Source organism: Vanessa atalanta, chromosome 13 (genome assembly GCF_905147765.1).
Source record: "Vanessa atalanta chromosome 13, ilVanAtal1.2, whole genome shotgun sequence".
Lineage (NCBI taxonomy): Eukaryota > Metazoa > Arthropoda > Insecta > Lepidoptera > Nymphalidae > Vanessa > Vanessa atalanta.
In genome coordinates this window covers 7,917,441-7,941,240 of record NC_061883.1, presented here as the reverse complement: position 1 = coordinate 7,941,240, position 23,800 = coordinate 7,917,441, and the positions used below count along the sequence as shown (strand labels likewise).

The 23,800-nt window shown below is 32.3% G+C and overlaps 1 protein-coding gene across 2 annotated transcripts in view; it reads right to left on the bottom strand.

Moving 5' to 3' along the window:
• Window positions 1-940: 940 nt before the first annotated feature.
• The window catches only part of LOC125068445 (integrin alpha-PS1), a 64,200-nt gene continuing 41,340 nt past the window's right edge, over window positions 941-23,800 (bottom strand). Inside the window, exons 2-17 of one of the 2 annotated variants that reach the window (XM_047677560.1) lie at window positions 14,526-14,653; window positions 13,749-13,772; window positions 11,933-12,050; window positions 11,645-11,758; window positions 11,235-11,446; window positions 10,685-10,910; window positions 10,120-10,516; window positions 9,490-9,870; window positions 9,123-9,318; window positions 8,861-9,012; window positions 8,488-8,738; window positions 7,994-8,096; window positions 3,233-3,368; window positions 2,853-3,151; window positions 2,301-2,525; window positions 941-2,086 (exon numbers count right to left, since the gene is read on the bottom strand). In XM_047677560.1, the coding sequence (XP_047533516.1) occupies window positions 1,850-2,086; window positions 2,301-2,525; window positions 2,853-3,151; window positions 3,233-3,368; window positions 7,994-8,096; window positions 8,488-8,738; window positions 8,861-9,012; window positions 9,123-9,318; window positions 9,490-9,870; window positions 10,120-10,516; window positions 10,685-10,910; window positions 11,235-11,446; window positions 11,645-11,758; window positions 11,933-12,050; window positions 13,749-13,772; window positions 14,526-14,653 (3,199 nt within the window). In that variant the 3' untranslated portion in view covers window positions 941-1,849. The remainder of the gene's footprint in view (window positions 2,087-2,300; window positions 2,526-2,852; window positions 3,152-3,232; window positions 3,369-7,993; window positions 8,097-8,487; window positions 8,739-8,860; window positions 9,013-9,122; window positions 9,319-9,489; window positions 9,871-10,119; window positions 10,517-10,684; window positions 10,911-11,234; window positions 11,447-11,644; window positions 11,759-11,932; window positions 12,051-13,748; window positions 13,773-14,525; window positions 14,654-23,800) is intronic. The other variant, XM_047677561.1, reaches the window with a different exon arrangement.

Genomic DNA, 23,800 nt, shown 5'->3' with positions numbered 1-23,800 from the left:
AGAGAAGGTTTGTAGAAGGTATACGTACAGTTACTATATGAAATATTATTATAAAAACTAAAATGTAGGTACTTACAAGGATTTATACTCGATCGAACCGAGTACCCGTTTATACCGAACGCACCAGTATTTCAAACATTTATCTTTATAAGAGCCGAGATGGCCCAGTGGTTAGAACACGTGCATCTTAACCGATGATTTCGGGTTCAAACCCAGGCAGGCACCACTGAATTTTCATGTGCTTAATTTGTGTTTATAATTCATCTCGTGCTCGGCGGTGAAGGAAAATATCGTGAGTAAACATGCATGTGTCTAATTTCAACGAAATTCTGCCACATGTGTATTCCACCAACCCGCATTGGAGCAGCGTGGTGGAATATGCTCCAAACCTTTTCCTCAAAGGGAGAGGAGGCCTTTAGCCCAGCAGTGGGAAAACTTACAGGCTGCTAATGCTAATGCTAAAATCTTTATCCACTGGACCAGCGATTGCAATCGCTGTAAATCGCTGTGCTTTTGTAATCGTGTATACATATTAAGAGCAAATTCAATTGAAGAAATTGAATAAAATGGTCTAAAAAATATTAACTTTTGTTTTTAATTACTTTAGAATTGAATTTAATAAACAAAGAGTTATCATTAGTGTTGGGTACAATGTAATTTGGATACAAAAAATCATTAAGATTTTTTCGAGATTCGGAGAATTAAAGTTTGTTCATGTGGCTTTGTGATCGCTGTCCGCACTTCCGCTGGAGTTATTGTGTCATTTAATTAGCGGTAAAAAGCTCAATGTGTCATCGATAATCTTTTTTTTATTTTAACGAATTGATATAAATTTAATGATATATAAAATTAAGTAAGAAAAAAATAACATCAAAATGGCACCATTTATTTATTAATAAATTCAGTTGAAAATCCTAGGTTTCTTATATCGTTTATGAAAATTTTCAAAATTCAGTAACAGTCACATTTATTACATATATATATTATCATAAATAAAATAAAATTTGTCAGTAGACATAAAAAATAATTAAAAATATATGTATATGAATGAAGTGTACAATTTTTGATGCGCGAAATTTTTATATAAAGTCTAGTAAAAAATCTACTATAAATACTACTTAATTGATAATATTGTACATATTTATGTTTAAGCAAATAACATTAAAATAGTAAATTTTGGTTAATAAAAACATTGTTTTACATTTGAATATGGAATAACATCATCTAATATTACCCGCTTAATAAAAGTACACAACTTTCTTAGTAATTTGAAATAAATCTTCAAATTTAATCATAACGTTTAAGTACTGATAAGTAAATGTAAGCAATTAATTTTCATTAGGACAGCTACATGTATAATATTTCGACTATCAAATACTTTAAGTAGATCCTACAAAAACCTATGCACCTATGTTATAGGCATTACTGACTAGTAAAAAATCTAGTCGTATCATGGAATCCTAAATTAAAATTTCATAAATAATAAGGGCAAGTACATATTTACAGATTAGCACATATTCATCGAATATATAAAACAATCATAAAATCTTATTATTTTCATAATACTCACTACGGAAATGCAAATAAAAACAATTACAAATAAACGTTTCTCTCATGGGACTCGTGCATAACATCAACAAAACATAACGTCGTGGCCATAACATCACATACTTAGACAATAATTCCTCTACGAAGACATCACAGTCAAATGATATTTTAAATTATACTTATTCATACCATCGCTTACGCATACGAAACATTCTACAACAGCTTCCTTATCTATGTACATAGTTCCACTTCAAAACTTTAGTTCCTGGACTTCCACTAGTTTGGAATTACAATTTAACGGCTATCGAATACTATTTCTGTCGCGACCAATGAACGGGCTCGATTCGTGGTTATTTTTTTCTAGATTACCAGACAATGTCGGGTCTGGTCGACTTCTCTTGAAGAAGCCGAGTTTCCAAAGAGCAATTATAAGAAGCACTAGAACTATTAGTCCAACTATTACAGAAACAATAATCACCCACAAAGGAACCTCTGACGGTTCACTGATTTTCAAATCTGGATAAGCAACGGTGACCACCTGAAAATTGTACAATATTAGCTTATTTTATATAGTATTTAGTAATGTCTTATTACTCTATAGAATTGTAATTTAAATTGATTACATTATATTTGAATATTCAGTTCAAGCTAAATCTTTCAAAATTATTATCAACAGTAGTATTATTGATATCTCAATTAATCATAAAAACAATTTCAAAATTATTTTAATAAATAATATATTTGTTACAAACCGTTGTTGAGTCGTCTTGGTTCTTGTTTTGGTGTATGTTATAATCGTCGAGGATGTGTATATATGCGGTAGAAGCAATGTTAACGTGGCTGACTCTAGGATAGTCTTCAACGAGTGTGGAGTTCCACAGACGAGCTTTGACGGTGATGGTGGTGGCCTGCATGCGGCCTAGACGATATATCACGCATTGGAATTGAATACACTTTGCAGTCTTCTTTTGGCAGTTCTAAAAACAAAAAAAGAATTAATTTAGTATGTTAAAAATTTTCATTAATATATTATATGTTTATGTTTGTATTCTATTCCTTTAATTAAACTATAATTCATGTAAAATCAATAACGACATCTTCATTGAATTAAATATAATCGTATATATAACATGGATGTATTGTCTGTGTGAAATTTGGTATGTATTGAGAAGTAGCTGAACTTTCAAGTATTACCGTATTACCGTATTTACAGCTTTAAATTGAGACTGTTGATGTGATAAACATGAAATTAGTGTTCTCGTATTACAATTACATACATATACATCTCTTGATTACTAACTTACCATATTAACAACATGCTTTCTTTGACCATCCTTGTCGGTATAAGCTTCAGCTTTCACAATGTCACTTTCTCTCTTACGGCGCATCTTATTTTCAGCCCCACTATTGTAACCGACGATGTGATTGGTTATTCTCGTTGAATTGTGTTCCTTTTCGTTCGAACTAACGCTTAGCTTGCCAGATGTAAGGAAAGGATCCATTTCAAGATTTTCAAGGTAAGGTTCAGCTACTCCTGGACGAGGCGTTATTTTTAGAGGATTTATTTCAGACTCGGATATAAAACATTCTCCATTGCTTTGATCTGAAAAAAAAAAGATTATTAAACTTTTATAGTTATATTTATATAGTTCCATGTATTTTCAAATAGTAATCGTTTTATTACATCCTTCTCCATCGACAGTAGGTACATCTTCGGGGTACAATAGCCATTTTCCTTGTGAATTTTCGGATGCAACTTGATGAGGCCAAGATATGACCACTTGCACGGATGAGACTCGCCAAGGACCCTCGTTAAATACCTTGAATAAAATTAAATTATGAGGCTATATTATTATATTATCTACATTTGCATATAATATAGACGAAATGCAATGTTCTAACAATATGCTTTGGTTGATCGGAAATCATCTTATGACTCGAAAAAATATATCACTGATAATAAATAAATAATAATAATAATAATAACCCCCCCAGGGGATCACCTTGGCGCGGTGGGGGGGCTTACGGGTACATGGCACTAGTTATTTGGTTTTAACATCTTACCAACAAATTATTTACACCTACCTAAACTAACGATCCCAAACCCATCTTATGGAGAAAATAATGGAAAGTCGAAATAAGATATATAGTTTACGGCCGCTGCCCGGGGGTCGCCGGGGCACATCTGGAGCTAACGCTGGATGTCACAGCATGCGAACCGTTGGCGACGGGGGACTGAGCAGGCGGGTTCCCCTCGAAAAATTGACTACAGCCGAACGATCATCCTCACCATCATCTAATTCATCCTCAGAGCACTCACTCTTCTCTAACATACCATCTCCTTCTTCCACTCATAGCCTTTTCCGTTCACTGAATTCATCACCATCATCCTTATATTCATTAAGGTCAACAAGGTCAACAGCTGTTGTGCAGAAGGCACTCGCCATCAACCCTGTACCCACTGCTGACCTCCCACGTGTGCGGAAAAAATGGACTGATGATATGAACCGATTCATATGGCGCACATACCTTATAATAACTAAGTGTGAGACAACACATATGAATTCATATTTAGAGTCGCTACATAAAGAGTTCGATTGCAAATTCCCCGAAATGCAGGCCAGTCGACAACGATTAGGAGATCAAAGAAGGGCAATCTTAAGAAGAAAACTTCTATCACAAAGTACACTTGATGATATACGCGATGAAGTAAAACAACAAATACAGACAGATTCACATATCATTCACAATCATTCAGAAGCCCATCAAGCAAACAGTCTTATGCATCTGACACCGACTTTAACGCAAAATAAACCCACAAATAGTAGAATGAAATGGTCAGACGCAATTAACGATGAAATTATTAGATGTTATTTTATAGTAACTGAGTTAGAAATAAATAAAACTGCATACCGGAAAAAATTGCATGAGCTATTTATAGAAAAACATCCACATTTGTCACATATTACAGAACAGAGAATTGCTGATCAAAGAAGACTATTATTCAATAATAAAATAAACATAAATAAGTTACATAGATTAAAAAGAGAAGTAGAACAAAAATTATCTGAATTAAATATACACCCTTAACTTCAGACTCCGGGAAAAAATATAACAATAGAAAATTTTGATAATAACAAACCAAAAATTGCCACGGATACCTCAAACTCGCTTACACAAATACGACCACAAACACAAATTCAAACATTGATTACAGATATAGATCCTGAAAACCATCTACTACAGAAAATTGAAATAGAGTTTAGTAATGCGATAGCACAGTTTAGTGACACAAACCCAGAGACAAGACCATACATACCAAAACAAAAATCATCTCGTAAATTTTCTCAAATTGTCTATTACCTAAATAACACAGTAGTACCGAAACATTTAAATCACGACCAAAATTTCAACACACTCCATACAATAATCTATTCAGCAGCGTATACAGCAGCTGCCTGTAATGGCACTAGATTTTTTGCAGCAGAGTATACGGTAAGAAATAGTCGCAATAGGAAACCTACATGGCAAAAGAGGATTGAGAATAAAATAGAAAAATATAGGCTAGAAATAGGTAGGCTTACACAATACATTGCAGGAAATAGAAGTCACAAAATACTAAAAACTGTTGATGAAATAAAAATAAAATACAAAACTCATTCACGGCATGAAGAACCTAATACAGAGCCCCAACACTTTCTTGACACACTGAAACAGAAGTTGAATGCAGCTTCGAATAGATTAAAAAGATATTTAAATTGCACAAAACGTAAACAACAGAATTTAACCTTTATAAATAACGAAAAACAGTTTTACAGAACTATGAATACTAATCATGAAGACAATACTACTCAGAACTCCAACACTCCATCACCTCAAGACCTACAGCAATTTTGGGCAAGTATATGGGAAAACCCAGTACAACATAACACTAATGCCGACTGGCTCCTAAAATCAGCAGACACAGGACACATTACCGCAATGGATTTTGAAAATATTTCCATAGACATCTTCATTCAAATTATAAAACGCACACACAATTGGAAAGCACCTGGGACTGATAACATTCACAATTATTGGTACAAAAAACTCACATGCGTACATCCATTCATTCACAGCCACATAAATCAATTTATTCATTCACCACACACTATGCCAAAATTCATATCTCACGGAATCACTTACATGCTCTCGAAAGGTGCAGATTCCAAAAATCCAGCTAATTACCGACCTATTACATGTCTTCAAACTATATACAAAATTATAACAGGATGTATCAGCCACTTAATTTATACACACATTGATCACCATAACATACTAGCAGAGCAACAAAAAGGATGCAGGAAAAATAGTCAAGGATGTAAGGAACAGTTAACAATAGACGCAATAGTAATGAAACAAGCACTCACAAAAAAATTAAACATTCACACTATGTACATAGATTACAAAAAAGCTTTCGATTCAGTCCCTCACAGTTGGTTACTTTACATACTGCAACGCTACAAAATTCACCCTAATTTAATAACATTTTTACGTGTTACCATGCTTCATTGGCAGACAAAGCTAAAATTAATACAAAATAATACATCACTTACTACTGAAACAATTAAAATCCAACGAGGTATCTTCCAGGGAGACTCGCTCAGTCCGTTATGGTTTTGTATTGCACTGAATCCTTTGTCAGAGTTACTTAATAAAACTGAAATGGGACTTCAACTAAAACATAACGACTCGCATCATACCCTTTCACATCTACTTTATATGGACGATATTAAAATATATGCAAAAAACAATGCCGAACTTACAAAACTAGCTGACATCACACAATCATTCTCGACAGACATCCAAATGCAGTTTGGGGTAAACAAATGCAAAATACACTCAATTATTAAGGGGAAATCACAAACAAATTCTTACGTACTTGACACTGGTGAACAAATAGAACACATGAATGAACACAACACTTATAAATATTTAGGATTTCACCAGTCAAAACAAATAGAGCAGAAACAAACTAAGTTAGATTTGATCAAGACATTTAAAATTCGGCTTAACCAGATTTTAAGGACCCAACTCAACTCACGTAATACTGTGAAAGCTATAAATACCTACGCAATCCCGGTCCTCACATACTCTTTTGGGATCATAACCTGGTCTCAAACAGATTTACTAAAACTACAGCGTATGATAAACACACACATGTCTAGTCATAGAAAACGTCATCCCAGGTCATGCATACAACGTTTAACACTACCTCGTCAGGATGGAGGACAGGGTTTAATTGATATAAAAAATCTACATAATACATTAACGAACAAACTGCGTAATTATTTCTATTCTAAGGCTGATCACTCACAACTCCACAAGCACGCAATCGAAATTGACAAAAAATTAACGCCTCTTAATCTAAGCAATAGAAGTATTCAAGCAAAATTAATTACTAGACAACAAAAAATAGATTTGTGGTCCCAAAAGTCTCTACACGGTAGGCATTTAGCCGATCTTGGCCAGTCACACGTCGACAAAGATGCGTCGAACGAATGGTTACGGAGAGGTGAGCTCTTTCCAGAAACAGAGGCTTTCATGATCGCCATTCAGGATCAAGTAATAGACACTCGCAATTACCAAAAGCACATCATCCGCTTACCTAACTTACCAACTGATTTATGTAGACGATGCCATAGTGGTTCTGAAACCATTCAACACATCACCGGGGCTTGCAAATCCATAGTCCAAACTGATTACAAACATAGACACGATCAAGTTGCAGCAATTATCCACCAGAACCTAGCTCATGCTTATTCATTACTAACCAAGAAGGTGGCCTATTACAAATATACACCTGACACAGTATTAGAAAACAGCACATTTAAATTATATTGGGACCGAACTATAATAACAGATAAGACAATACATTATAATAGACCGGACATTACAGTAATAGATAAAAATAAAAATATAGTATTTATTATAGACATAGCAGTATGCAACACACATAATCTTCTTAATACATACACTGAAAAGATTTCAAAATACGTAGAACTGGCAACCGAAATAAAAAGGCAATGGCAAGTAGATAATGTAAAAATCTTGCCCATTGTAATATCTACAACGGGTGTTATCCCAAAAACCCTTTCGACTAACCTAAACGCACTGCAAATGCCCGCATCCACACTATTCAGAAAGCAGTTATTCTCAACACTTGCCGTCTCACACGTAAATTCCTGTCATCATCATAGGCTTAACCCTACAAAGACTGATACACTTGGCTTAGGCTCGTGTATCTGTTTTATTACCTCTTCAAAAGGGAGAAAAAAAAGAGAAAGAAAAATAATAATAATAATAATTTACCGCACCTATAATCGAATTCATCAATTACGTATCGATACTATATTTTATTTAGTTTAATTGACGTTGTATTTAATTAAGATAATAAAATTAGTACCTGATATGTGTGTATTACTCTCGTGCCGATATCATCAAAGTAAGTCATGGCGGATTCTCCCTTCACTTCGCCTCCATAGAACACTTGCTCAGGCCGCGCCGCTCTGTAATGCCAATATTAATTAGTATGAGTTTATTTAAACAATATTCTAAGCATTTATACGGAACTGACTAACACCGCAATGCGTAGCAATTCTTATTCTGTATTTACACGATGGTGTGAAATATTGGGCGTGCGCACAAGAACAGACAAAAGTTTCATCGTAATTGGTATAAAAACGCTATAGGACAAATATTCGTTTCTATATAAGAAAAAATAAAAAATTATATATAAATCTCGAAATAGACGTTTAGACTACTTATATGCTACTAAAATCTCACATATTCCAATGCAATGCAATATTAATTGCAATTTTCACATCTTTACAAGCTTCAATACTATTTTTTGATAATCGAGGATGTGATGTCTTAAACTGACAAATGGCTAAAACATACCCTTTAATCGATAATTCAGCATTTTTGATTACTAGTGCTTCAACTTGAACAGGCTTTTTATCAGGTTTGAGCTCTTTGGACGTAGAATTTGCCCAAACGGAGAAGATTACAGAAGGTTCATTGTCTTCTAATGTTCTGGCGTCGAACCTCATAGTAATCGGCGGGTTTCCTTCTGGCTGCCTTTTAAACGGATTCTCTAGTAAACAAGACACCGTTGTTTTGTTAAGGCTGGTACAAATCATGTGCTTGCCCTGTAATTACAAAAGTTATTTTCTTATATATATTATCTTACATGATTATTATTTAATAAAATACAAATAACATTAAATGTAAACTTTTATTATTAGATTCAAAAGATGTTTTAGTAACTTACAGTGATATTAGCGGCAATATAATGCAAACTGGCATGATGCTGCACAAATAATTGCGCTTCGTAAGCTGATTCTTGATAGTTATCAACATTTATCGAAAGTTTGATTTCTTCCTCTTGGCCCAGTGTAAGAGCGTATGCCTTACCATCTTTAGCTAGAATAAAATGTATAAAAGGCTTTATTAAATATAAAATAACTATTTATATTCAGATTGCAACCAAAATTACTTCATTGTATAATAAGCAATAAAAAGTTATAATTTACTTTTCGGTAACAGCAGCACTGGCGATACGACTAAGTCGCTAACACAAATGCCATCTTGACCACAGTCGTTTAGGAAATTTGCGTTAAAAGATGTTCTGGCTGTAGCATTTAATACTGGATAGTCATCAATGTTTGGAAGGGCACCCACATTTGAGTATTGAGGCTGAATGTGGACTATCTTATAAGTGACTTGAAACTGTAATCGAAAATATTAATTAATTAATTCATTATACTTTTATGATGTATTTTATTAGGTTTTCAATATAAATAATTTGATTGCAAAAAAACAGTTAAATTGTAGTTAGATCTGAACTACAACCAAATATTGATCAGTTTTGGAAAGGGTTTTGAAATTATTTTTACTTACTTTGATTGGTGTTTGTATATCTCTAGTATTATTTTTTAAGTAAACGACATGCTCTCTGCAGTCTTCTACGTCTTTGCCGAGGTGTATAGTTTTATTTACAATATTCGATTTATCAGAGTCAAAGAAAACTCTGGAATACTTTCGACCGCCAGGGAAGGTTTCTGCTTCGATGACGTAATTCAATTCGTGAGTGTTGCTTTGAACAGATCTCACGAGAGATTTAATAATACAACATGCTTGAAAATGAAAGCACGTGTAATTCGATGTCGGGTCTTTTTGGCAACCTTGGATCGTTGGATCGATATTTATGATTGTGTTTGATGGACGGATAGAAGTTTTTATATCGATTATTGGTTTTGTCCGAATAAGAGCGACGCTACTCTGTAAAATGAAAAAAAAATTGTATTCATTACACCTGCAGGATTTTGTAAAGTTATTTTATTGTTAACAAAATGATTCTTTGATTTTCGATGTATGTATATATGAAACACGTATTTATCTCTAGAAATATGTGTCACTGGATGTGTATACTTTTCTTACAATTCATTGAATGTCAAACAGTCAAGTAGTTTAGGTTTTTTAATAAATTCTATTTATTTTTCAAATTCAATAATCACTAATACAACTTACATTTTCATAAGCACCAACTAGTAAATCCGGATAACCATTAGCGTCAAGATCCATTCCGCCAGAAAGAGAATAACCAAAAGTCTTCATTAATATCGGTAACGATTCCGCCTTTATAATTTGTTCAGGTTTTGTTTTTAAGCCCTGTTTTCTGTCACCCATGTGAATATAGACCACGCCGTTGTCTTCATACGGACTTCCTATTGCTACGTCATCACAGCCATCTTTATTTAAGTCCCCTGTATTGGCAATAGCAATACCAAACTGGGATTCGGGTTTGCCAGTTAATTTTAAACTATACTGTTGAGGCAGGTTATGTTTTTCATTAATATATAAGTAAACAGCACCGCCAGCATCTCGGGAGAAATAAAATGGCGCTCCAACCAAAAGATCTGGTAACCTACAAATAATACGTATAAAGTAATGAAGTCATCATAAAAGAAATTTAAAAACTTTTTTTGGATTTCTTATTAGATTTATAATAAAATATAATAATATTATTTAATTCACAGTAAATAATAATTAAATAAATATTTTTTAAATAAACTTTATGAATAAAGTTACAAACCCATCGCCATTAACGTCAGCGGCTGCGACTTCATATCCAAAACTGGAGCCGAACTGCTCGCCGTTAAGAATGAAAATTAAATTAAGGATATCGACATCGTTGCGAGTCCAGTCATCAATTTTAGGTTTACTGAATAACACGACTTGTCCAGTTCCATGAGCTCTGGGTGCGCCCGCCGCGTAAGAAGCTTCAGACCCGAAGAAACTGGCGCCTGATACCGACATGCCTGAGAAAATAACAAGTTTTTGATGTTAATAAATGAGACCATTGAAAATACTATTCAAATCAAAGCGATATTGTTAATAATATATTATTACTAAAATTAGTTCATGGTCTTGTTTTGTTACTATTTAACATATATACTCATTATTATTAATACAGAGTCCGCCGGCATAGACCATACCCTAACATAGGCTTCCGGCGTACTTTCAAATATATGGTAACTACTATTTAATGACCATGAGATTTATACATAGATAATTCTACTACTTCTTACTAATTTTTAAATGCCTAACAGATGTATATATTATTTATTGCGTAATTATCTTACCAAGATAACTGTACTTTTCAACAGGACTGACACCGTCTTCGACTGGCGCCATATACACGACATGGTCTCTTTCCAACAAATCATCGTTGGTATCTTGAGTGAATATAGTGCCTCTCCACGTGTAAGGACCAGGACTGCCCAGGACTAAGGTATCATCTTCAAGAAGTGAACTGCTCGTTCCAACTTGACAAAAACCAAATTCTTCGTGTTCTCTGGAATTTTAATAAGAAACATGTTGTAATTTCCTAAATACTTGCATTTCATGTAAGTATAAATAATCATCATACAAAAATTTTCAAGACATTTTGACCAATTTATTTCAATAGTCATCATTATGAGATCAAATAAATTACTGTTTATATTTACATTTATATAATTTGAGTGAAGAAGAAAAGAGACTGAAATTATACCTTTGTACAGAGCGACCTCGGCATGGCTCCCACACATCGATCAACTGGAGGTCGTTACTTAGCGTATAACAGAGCCCTTGACCAAATTGTGACTCCCCGGATTTGCGTATATATCTGTAAAATTTAAGATCTAATATAACTAAAGCGTAATATTATGATTATAATTCTTGGTGTAGAAGTTTTAACATATACCGTATATATATATATATATATATACGCACTCGACTTACAATTTGCTGGTGTATATAGCGAATAAAATAATAAAGACGCAAAAGATGAGGTATTTACCTGTGAGCACAAACAACCGCTTTTTTACCCGCTCCCTGGCTTCTTACGGAAACTCCCAGCCACTGACCGTCCTTGATCTCGTCGGGATGCGGCTCAGTCAAATGGAAGGAATCAAGACCTAAACATAACCAATCCCCTTCATTACTTGAACGGTGGATGAGTAAATATAAACAAGCAAGGAACATTAATCAAATAAATTCAATTGCAAAATATATTAGTGTTATTGAAAGTTTTGTTTATGTTGGCATAACATCTTTATAAGCAAAACAATTAAATTAAACACAAAAATAAAATACTTAAAATGATTAACTTAAAAAGTTAGACTTAAACCCAATAACGTGTAAATTGTTTACATAATAAAGGCAATAAAAATTATATAAAAGTCATTCGATAATATATTCCATGATTAAAACTTAGATATAAAGGAAAACGAAAGCAATATGTCATCGAATATGCATTGTTTTCGTTTCCAATGAATTTGATAGAAACCCAAGATCAAACCAAGTTGTGGATCGTCGGCAAATGCAAAGCATTGCAACCAGGCGTGATGCAAGATAAAAATATCATTACCATAAGGCAAATTATAGAAAACCTTGCAAAAAAATCAGAAAAATGTGTTTCAAATGGCACAGATATCGTGTGGATTGCATCATTAGCACTAATCTTTGATCAAACACGAGACATGCATTACACAAACTCTTGAGAACTTGCTAGATCATTAGAGGACGATTTTCTTCAAGACCTGTAACGATTTTTAGTGAAAGATACGGCGTGTGGTGAATCTCATATTTTAATTCGTGTGGTCTCAGGTTAATTTTCGTTATCGAATACTACTTAATGTTAATTTTGAGCTGATAGTGACGCTAATTAATCGATGGCCGATACGTTAATTCACCAGAAGACACCAATTATGTTTTATTTTAAGTAAGTGGAACTAACTGTTATTCTATGGGTAATTTTACTTTTGTTATTTTGGCCCAGCATTATTCTCGCTACGTTCTTATTACATTGTTAGACGATTTGATTATGAAAAACCAGACATACTGAGGTTTTCGTCGTAATTAATAATGAGTGACGTATGAAATTTATTTCTACATTTTTTTTCATAAACATTATTGTTAACGAATTAATAATTCTTTTAACCAATCACCATTCAAGATTTCTGTTATATTATGTTAATAATATGATTGACTTTTATCAAAAACAAATAATAAAAAAAAACTAATTTTCAACTAAGAACTATCAGCGTTTTGCGTCGCTAAATATTAAAAATACTTCTAATTATGACTAAAAACACAAGCTCTTGCAGTATATACAACACCGACATGGCGGCATCGAGCCATTATGGGTGTGAAAACTGATTTACGTCATTACTATTCATAAAGCAAGTTTCCATCTAATTTATTACATAATGTTCGTAGTTTCGTGGTCAATAAATACAATTAAATTTCAAATTTCTATATTATTAAGTGCTAGCTCAAGCTTGTGAGTGGGTGCTTTTGCAAGCAGTTAGTGCTGATTCATGTAATTGGATTTATTTTCATGGTACAATCATATTTTATAGTTTATTAAAATATTTCAAGGCAAGAGATAATGAAAATAAATTCCAAACATGTTAATCATTAATGTGATTTATACAGAATAAAATAAAATCATTCAGTTAGTACATGCTATACATTATTCTTCATGGCATAGCTGGAACTTAGCAGACAGACGGCGATTAGTATAATCAAAGTAAAGTACAGCGATTAGTCAATATTAGTCAAGGAGCGAATGATTAAATGTATAAAGGAGATTGAGACCACAGCTCACTTACTCGTATTTATCTTGCCGTACTTCGCTGTTTGGGGCACCACCGACAAAAGACAACAATTTAATTAAAACTTATAAAACTCACATTGATTCGGTTCCAGCATTTCCTTCCTTATCTAAAATCTACTAGTGTCGTATATATGTCTACTAGTAATAAATTATCAGATTTATTTTTGTCTTGTGTGTATTATATTAAGCCGCTATGAGTGCTCGATTGGATTAATTACTCTTTAACAATTCTACGTTTACTACGTTTGAATGCATATATCTAATTTATACATACGATTAAATGCATATAAATATACATCGTATGTATCACGTCGTATATTTATATGCATTTTATGTCTATATTTCATTATCTCGTTACGTAAAGTTAATTTTCCTGATAATCAAACATACCTGTACAAATGTAATTGAATATTAAAATACGTTTTGACAAATACATAAAAACGTCTTAAATAATAACATAAGGATGAATTGTTTTTTTTTTAAACCGATTAATATATTTTATATTTACGAATTGTTCTAAATTAAATATGAGATAAAAATAACAATCATTCGTTTCGTTTAAAATAAGTCTTTTTTTTAGTAATTAAAGTTGAAAATATTTTATTGTAGTAACTTCATTGCATTAAATATAGTCGTATTCATAGTTTTATCGGAAATATTTTTATATTATGTACTCTAAATTTCATGTATTTAATAACAATATCAAGTTTACTAATCCAAACACCAAAAATAACACATATAAGTTGTATTTATAAATAAAACGAAAGCTCACTTCTCTTTCCGTCGGTTACGATTTGTTCGCAGTCGCCGGGTGAAGTGCTTACACTGCATTTCCAAAGCGCACCTGACTTCGTTGTGTTTGGTTGTAGATTCTGGCCAAGAGGAGCACCAACAAGCAGCCTGTAAATAAAAAAAAAGACTATTGTCACAGTTGTCAGTGTAATATTCACATGTAAGGGCGATATAGATACAAATTAGATTAATAAGATATTATATTTAAATATCAGCTCGCTGCACACACACCGTGTGTCACTCGAGACGACAGGTGCATAAATACACAGATAATATATATTTTTACAAAATCTAATACTAATTAATATGTTATTATTATGTTATCTGCGTCCACTGCAGTCAATACATACACAAAACATTTCCTCGTGAACATATCCTTAATACTCGCAGATATTAAAAGTCGTTAGACATTATTATATATAAAATAATTGTATTTTTTTTTCACGCAGTATTTACTTTCGCTTAAATCGCGTTTGGGTAATAAAATATTACCATGCCTTTCGAGTTCGAGGTGTGGCTTATCTAACATATGAATATCTATCTTTCACCTGAAACCAGCAAGGGCATATAGAAGTATACTATAATTTTATATTTTAAATTCATAATCATGTTTGTAAATATAGTCGATATATCTTCGTAATTTATAATTATAACTTTTAAATGAACGAATAAATTAAGAGGATATTACTATATAGGAATAATTCTGAAATTATTTTTTATCATTGATCTACTAACAACTATAAAATAATGTTGGAAACAACAGGTAATTCACTTAAAAAGCTTAATGCTAACACAACTTTTGTTATGAGGTATATCATGATACGGATGCAGGTATATTATTATATAATCATTATGTTGGTAATTATATTTGAATACAGGGAGCCCGTAGTGAATATTACATAGTAGTCCCTAATTATTATTTGTACAGATCTTAGATAACCCGTCAACGCTGTTCGTGCCCCTCGCTGTTAGCAGTTGCTCATTTGTAATTTAATTGCTACTACCTCTTAATGACAATAAGGGTATAGGATTTTTTTTTTTACTGTTTAGAAAACAACAAAACAGTTGTTGAATAATATATAAAACGCTATTCTTGCATGTATTTAAATAATTTCCTCGGCATAAGTTCTTCAAATTAAATTTTAACGAATCTATGTTTTACAACTAATATGACTTTTTATAATTTAATGTATTGTAATCTTAAAATATCTACTATATATTTTTTTTAATTTTATCATACCAAAAGTACAAAATAATTTGCAGCTATATAAAGGCGTAGATTAATTTCAAAGTAATAGTATTACCCTCTGTACTGAAGTTAAACAATCGGTGATATTGTGTCGAATCGATTAAATCGCACGCGTTCGATTATTCGATAGCAAATAACCCATCCCGCATTCAATTTAATATTGGTTACGGAGAGTGGTCCCTATTATTATTATACGACCGTCTATGGCATACCCTTATGCATTTAAATTATCATAAATCACTCTCTACGTCAATGTTCGACTTCCCCGCTTGATCTCAACAGCGTTCAACGTTTGATTCAATTAAAAAGAAATTTAATATTGATGAACATTATCTATGTATATTACTGTATTTCATTTCACGTAACGAACGTTTAGTCTCATTTACTATTATCGTTCGACTATTGTTCGTAAACTCTGAATTATGTGCAGCGAAATAGTACCGCGCCAGACACCCACATGTGAAGGTCATCGAACTTTTTGTTGAAGGGACATAGAAACATGGAGATACAATTAAGCTCTCATTGTTTTGCTCAGTGTTGCGACACTACCTTATCTAAACATTTTGTTAAAAGCGCTCTTTAGAAAACCGTGCGCCCTGCATTATGTTTGAGCAAATAGTGGCTTGTACTCAATTCTTTCAATGTGTCATTGCGTGGGTGATTGATGCTTAACTTTTAACTTGAAAGAGGCAATCACTCAATATCTTGTAACTAATTTAATTGAAAAGGGGTTCGTTTAGAGAAACAGTTAAGCGCCCACATGACCACAATCGATCTTGCCCTTATTGGGGTAACGAAATGCGCCTACGCTTCAGTATATTCATATTGCACATATATTTAACCGACAAAATTAACTATACAACAACATCGCTACCAGTAATTGCAATTAAAAGGTCAAGTACTCAAGAATTCAATTTATTTAATGTACTTATAATAATAGCCATGTATATTTTATACTAATAGACTGGATTAGTATTTTTTAAATATTTTTTCCTAATTTACTGTACAAGTTCATACTATTGTTTTTCCTAAAACAATAGTATGAACTTAAATAAAACTAATTAAAACTAATAGCGCAATGGCTTATGGGCCGCCTAGCGATGTAAAAAGACGCAGGTTCGATCCTGACCCCTAGGGCTCTTTTCGTACCCACTCCTAGCATAACCTTTAAACTTAATTGGAGGGCTAAATAAGAATACTAGTAATTCCATAAGATTCCATAAAATTCCATTGCTACTATTCTTTAAGTAAAAAATACACTAGCTTTATATTTCATTCAATCAGCCCTCCGAAACAATACATATTGAATATCATTTTTACAAACATATCTTCCAAATTATATAAATATTTCAAAGCTTTTATTTGTAACTTTATTGCAATTGAAATGTTGTCTTTCCATTTAACAGCAAAACTGAAATATCGCCTGTACGGCTGGCACTCCTGTTTACAGTGTAACCTATCGTATCCTTGACGGAGCCTCGCCCCGCAAACAGCAATAAATCCCCATCACTATACCATCAATCCTTGACATTGGTTGATAGCGGTGCCATATTGCACTACCATTTAGATAAGGTTTACAATAAAAATGCATTCCGTGGGTGGTTCGGTACAAAATTAGTTTTGCTTCGGTACCAAACGGCCGAAAATAAATACCTGATAAATGTTTTGAATTTAAAAGCTTTTATCGTTACGCCCATAGATAAGTAATGATGAAACAAAACGCATTAAGAAACATTAAAATTGTCTTTGATTTACTTTGTAATGTAACGGTTTAATTAAAACATCATATGTATCTTTTTACACTTCACTCTCATTCGAATTTTATAAACTTAAGTTATCTAAATCAGCGTCTAATTTGACGTCTTCATAGAGTAGAAGTAGAAGTCAATAAAAATAATCTATTGGAGTGACTATTAGATTAAGTCAATTGAAAAGATCAAAGAGCGAGCGGTCCGTGGCGATATTAGGATATAAACGTGCGTATACAGCGTACCGTGTTGTATTACGTGAGGAACGCGCCCACACGTGAATATGAAGATTATGTTTTATTATTATTATTTATAAAATCATAATTTGTGATAGCGAATCGTAATTCTATTTATTTGTCAAGATTAAATAACGGATATTCATCGTTAACAATAATTATATTGTTTTAAATACTTATAATAAGAATTTAGTTTGAAGTTCAAAAATGGAATATAAAGAATATCATTTTCAATGTTAAAAATTCAGAATAAACAAGAACGCAGGATATATTTTGTATTTTGCTATATTTGCTTCTGCATTATAATAAGCAAAGAATTTTCTATTCTGTCATTCTGTTAGAGTCAGTCTCGAGTTTAGGCAAATATGTCCTCTATACCAGTAAGAGGATCGATGATATGTAAAGATATCATTTTTACTAATTTACTTTTACAATGTTACACGATAAGATAAATTTCAACGATCGAATTTTCATGCTTTCCAAGGAAAAGGAGTATAACACTGACATACTCCTCAATCCCTCCCTACCTCAGCTTGTTATAAATAAAAACTGAGTTCAAGACAGAAAGAGCCGGAATGTTTTACAGGGTTGTCTGCAATCGTACAAGCAAACCATGTACGCTAGCATATTAATGATAACTTTGTTAAAATACCATTATTAGATTATCAGATATTTGTAACGATAACGTTATTTTTGTAACAATAAATGAAATATGTAAAGAAGAAAGTTGTCGTAAATGAAGTACGATTAAGGAAACATGGCTCTTGTTAACATTGACATGTTACATCCTGAAATGTTACTAATATGCTTGCCAGTTAAAGCTTTACTTAAATTACCGCAGCAGTCTGCTGAAGATAATTAACTGGGAAATATATGAAGGTTCCATAGCAATAAATATTAAAACGCCCGGCAAAAACATGAAGGAAGATTGTTATTTCGTACAAAAATGATATAATGACTTAATTAACGCCGAAAAAGACGACGTGAGCATAAATGGATTGAATTATCCGCTTAATCTACTGCAATTTTATTTTAATTACTCTAACTTAGATTTTTAAGTATGTATACTTTTTAAACGTACAAATATTCAACCAGTTATCATAAAGAGGCTGTATATATTTTATAATGATGTTGAGCTACACAATTTATTGATGCTTATGTAATTGTTTTCATTATGACTCCATCCGCATACCCTGAGTAACATAAGTAAATATTGTTGGTAGTCGAGTGGTAGCAGGGACTTCGCCGGTGGTCCACCGCAAACATTGTCCGGGCATTGCCATTGTCCAAACTTTATTGCCTTTACCCACATAAGGAAGAACCAATGTGGCCATACGGAAAATTCAGCAGTAAATCAACTGAAATAATTACAAGCTAATAAGTATGACACAGCATTTAATTTAGTTGGTTATATTAATAGCGATGCCGTCGTTTCATATAGATACTTGTATTATATTAAATTATTGTATTCGTTTAAACAAAAATATTTAAGAATACCAAGTTTCTTATTTTGTACTAAATGGCTGCAATATCATTTAAGTAATGAAATGAATCATTAATGAAAAAGTGCCACGCGCCACCCTCTGTGTGGCACAAATTGTATGGAAATAAGCGAGTGCATGCAAATATATTTATGCAATAATTCAAATGAAACTCGTCATAACTTTATTTACGGCTTCCGATAATTTCTGCGACAAAGGCTTTTAAATAATACATTCATACTAAATTCTTATGACAACCTTTTAATAAATCTAATAAAGCATATGAATGCAAGCCGCGACCTTCAATACGCGTCATGAATAGAAACTACATTAACTAGCAAAAATTATGTAGGTTGAAATCGATGTCTCTTCTGGGTTAACGCAGCTCAAAAGCCTTTCTAATCATAAACCGTCGCTTTCCCCACTTTGAAGACCCTTCGACCATGAAACTTCTCAATTAACTGTGTCCATAATTACTCAAGCCGCACGGGTCGAGTCGTGACTGACGGACAACCCTGTCACCGACATTTTTGTACACAAAACATTACAACAGATCAAATGAGCTAAATAAAAACAAGCTTTGTCGAAAAAACAATAGAGAACGGTTTCATTCATATCGGTACGAGATGACACCTCGAGGCAATGAATCCATTATGCATCATTTTCTGTGACATTTAGAATTTATTACCGATGTCGGTGTGATGGAGAAGGTTGAGCAACGCTTTGAGTTTACGATTTAGCAGAAAGAGTAAATACTTACATAACTTCACACACTCTACGTATAAGTAAATATTCATATTTAGCGTTACTATAGATATTTGTTTATATTACAATTCTTTAAATTAACAACTTTGGCCTTTTAGGTTATTATTTTTCGAAAACGTTTTTTCGTAATTAAATGTCTTTGTTGATCCAGGGTATATCGTCATTGTTGCGAGTTTTTGTCCTTAATGACTCACGTACAAAGTATTTGTTAAATCTCAATATAATAGCAATATACAAACCTACAACACAAGATCGATAGATCGATCGTACTCGTTTCTAGTTTAACTTTAGTTTGAAGGATTGGTATAGAATTTGCATTGACAGTAAACAACCAGATGAACAATATTTTCATTAATGCTATATTTAAACTTTAGAGATAGCTCTTTTTTATTATTTATCAACATTCAAAATTTAATCAAAATATTATTTATTCAAGTAGGCACATAAAAGCACTTTAGAACCGTCATGTTACAGAGTTGAATTAAATGTAAAGCAAATCACCTGTTTGGAAAGTAGATTCTACCGAGAAGGATCGGCAAGAAACTCAGTAGTTGGTCTTTTCCACCATTTTAATTACAGAATATATCAGTAAAGAACCATTATTTTTTTATATATCCTGCCTAGAAATCAATAAATACTAAGTCCACGCGTTTTTATCTTTAATATAATCTTGTATTAAGTGATATACCTTATCATCAATGTTTTTACGATTTGAGCTTTAATTTTTAAAATTTTGCGATTTCCTTCCCGTTTTCATAAAGTACTGTCGTATTTTACAGATTAGTGACCATATTGTAAATCGAATGAATAAATAAATGTACGAATGTGCAGGTTTAAAAAATATATATGACAAAGATATAATTATTTTATATAATACAGATACACTCTGTCCAAACTTGATCCCTTACGTAATAACCGCTAAACACGGCGCGTGCCATGTATTGTATTGTATCCATGCCATGGATTGTATCTGTTATTATTCAAATATTTTACGTCGCAGCTTTCCTAAGTAAAGCATTAAAAGAAGAGGAACCATTTGCCCTGCTGTGGAACACTTTCCAGCAATCACTTCCTTACTTTATACTATTGATAAATATCATAGTTAATATTAAAGCTGGCACAAATCATTACGAATACAATGGAACTGAGTCTTGCTTCGTGCGCAAGAGTTCTAGAGAGTAACCGTAAAGTGTGAGATGAAGTATTATCGTCGGGCGATCTCTCATTAGCAGTGTGTGGAGATAGCCGCGCTCGTGACTTGCTCATGTTCCACCGTCGTTACCCGACGTAACGGAGACATAGTTTCATATACGTATACTAACATTGATCGTTGATTTACTTTATATAATTAAATTCCAACATGTGTACGAAACTTTCTTAATAAATACAAATGATTTTTGGTTTGTCCTCGAGGCGATCCTATGCTAAGTATGATAAAACTTTGATGAGTTGATTTGAGTACGTAGTACGTAAGCAAAAGGTTACTGGCCCAAAAAGTATTACATCATTGTATGTTTGTTCATCAGTATAAACGTTTTATTTAGACCGTTATTGCACCCGTATGAAGCCGGGATATACACTGAACATCATTGATGTAAAGTAATAGTAATTTTGTATATTTCACATCTGGCATATAATATACGAGTAGATAATTACATATATAAATTTTATAATTTACACAATGAAAACATACTTACTGAAGAAATATTATGTAAATAATGTAATATCCATATATGTATTAGGTACATATTAGTATTATTTACAGAATATTTCCATTAATAAACGTCGTGATAACCAGCTTAGCTGTGGGATTTAAAAAGGAGCACATTGATATCTTAAGTGGTCTGACGACAGATATTTATCTGTGAACAAATCTTTTATTTGTATTGCCATCGTGTTTGATTTTATCAATGAAGTTTTTCATGTAACTGTTTAACGAATTACATTCACTAAACTTTTTTATTATTAATAAAATAAGTAATACATAAATATATTTTGATTACTCTGCAGTTAAAAAATACTTCAAATAAAAATTACATGCCAAAGTTCTTCAAAAATTTAAAATGTTTTAATATTCAGATACACTTAAAACAAGTCTTTATCATGTATGTGATAGAAGTGATATTAAAAATTATTATTTACGTTTTAATTGCTGACTCGCATTCACTACCTATTTAGTATAGATGGGTGGCGCTTATTCATTCCCGTAAAGTAATTACGCAGGATAGCGGATTTTTATTTCTTAAGTCATTATCGTGTTGCAGAATAAATATGAAATTAAAACAGCTTATGGTGACAAACGTCACAACTAGTTTAAATTATATTTTTTTAATTATAGCTCCTGAAATTAGTGTCAGATCCAAAAAAAATGATAATTAGAAAATTAAAAATAGCTTCTAGTTACGTTTCCCTAGCTTTGCCTACACATTTTCGCGATCTCATTTTAAGATGTTTATCGGAGGTATAAATTAAATAATAATAATAAATATCAAAAGCAATAATTAGATAACAAAACTTAATGAGTCTTCTTATAAGTTGAAAGTTGGTGCAAATTCTATTCGTACTTGCTATCCGATTTTTATGTATTATAATAATTACAGATGGCTAATATAATTTATGAACACGACACATCGTGATTATTGTAACAAAGTGCAATACTAAATCTTGACTAAGATACGGTAAGGAAGACTGTAAATCAAAGGCAGGCGCTATAAAGCAGTGCGCACGGGCATCGCGCAGATTATCTCGAGTTGCAAACCAGTTCCGAACGAGTAAATATTACTGGAGTGCATTAGTCAGATATCGACCCCTGCTGTGTGGGCAAGCGAGTTTGAAGACTTCTAAAACTTCTGGATGAAAGCCAACAGGAGTATATATCAATTCACTTACGAAGGCGCGCCCCTCCACGTTAAATTATTATCGGCGTGCATTAGTAAGAATGTGTGACGCTCATGCTTATTCGTACATGACGTTTTAGTGTGCGTGAGACGACTAAGAGAAGAGACAGCAACAAAAAAAAATGTGTTTTTTTGTAACGTTCATTTTATTAAAAAATAATTAATTTATAGAGTTAATACCTTCGTGAGTAAATAAATCTATAACGATTTCAATTTCTTTTTTTATTTATTTTGTAAGTAGAATGTAAATCTTCTAAATAACGTTGGAGAGTTACATTTTCATCTTGAGAGGGATTATAACTGGCATTGACTTCCCCTTTTACAAACAAGGGTAGGTTACAATTACGCCTTTGTGTTCATTCATAAGTCATTTTTTATCCTTGCTCAGACTTATCATTCCTTACTACATAGCTCATAGTCATTTGTGTCGGTTGTTTCTCTTATATACTTTAACATAACATATTACATCATTGTTCAATTTTTAATATTATTTTCTTTTCATAAAAAAGTTTCTATAACAAAAAAATATTTTGAAGCAAATTATATGAATAATTAATAGTTTCTTAAACATAAAATTAAGCTTTCGAATCATACTTAAATATTATATTTTATATCGACGAACTTAATAATAAATTCAGGAAATAATATGAATAATGAAAAGTGTAATATTCATCAATAAATACTAATGAAATTACTGTAATTTATTGATTGACAATATCGTTTTTGTTTTTTTTTTCAAATAAATATCACTTTGTATTTTAAAAACTATTTATTTAATAAACAGTTGCTAGCTATTTCATATAGTTGTGACTATATAATTACTAGTTACTTGAGGATCTTAAGACCGTCGTGAGGCCCAGCACGTCTTTACTCAATATT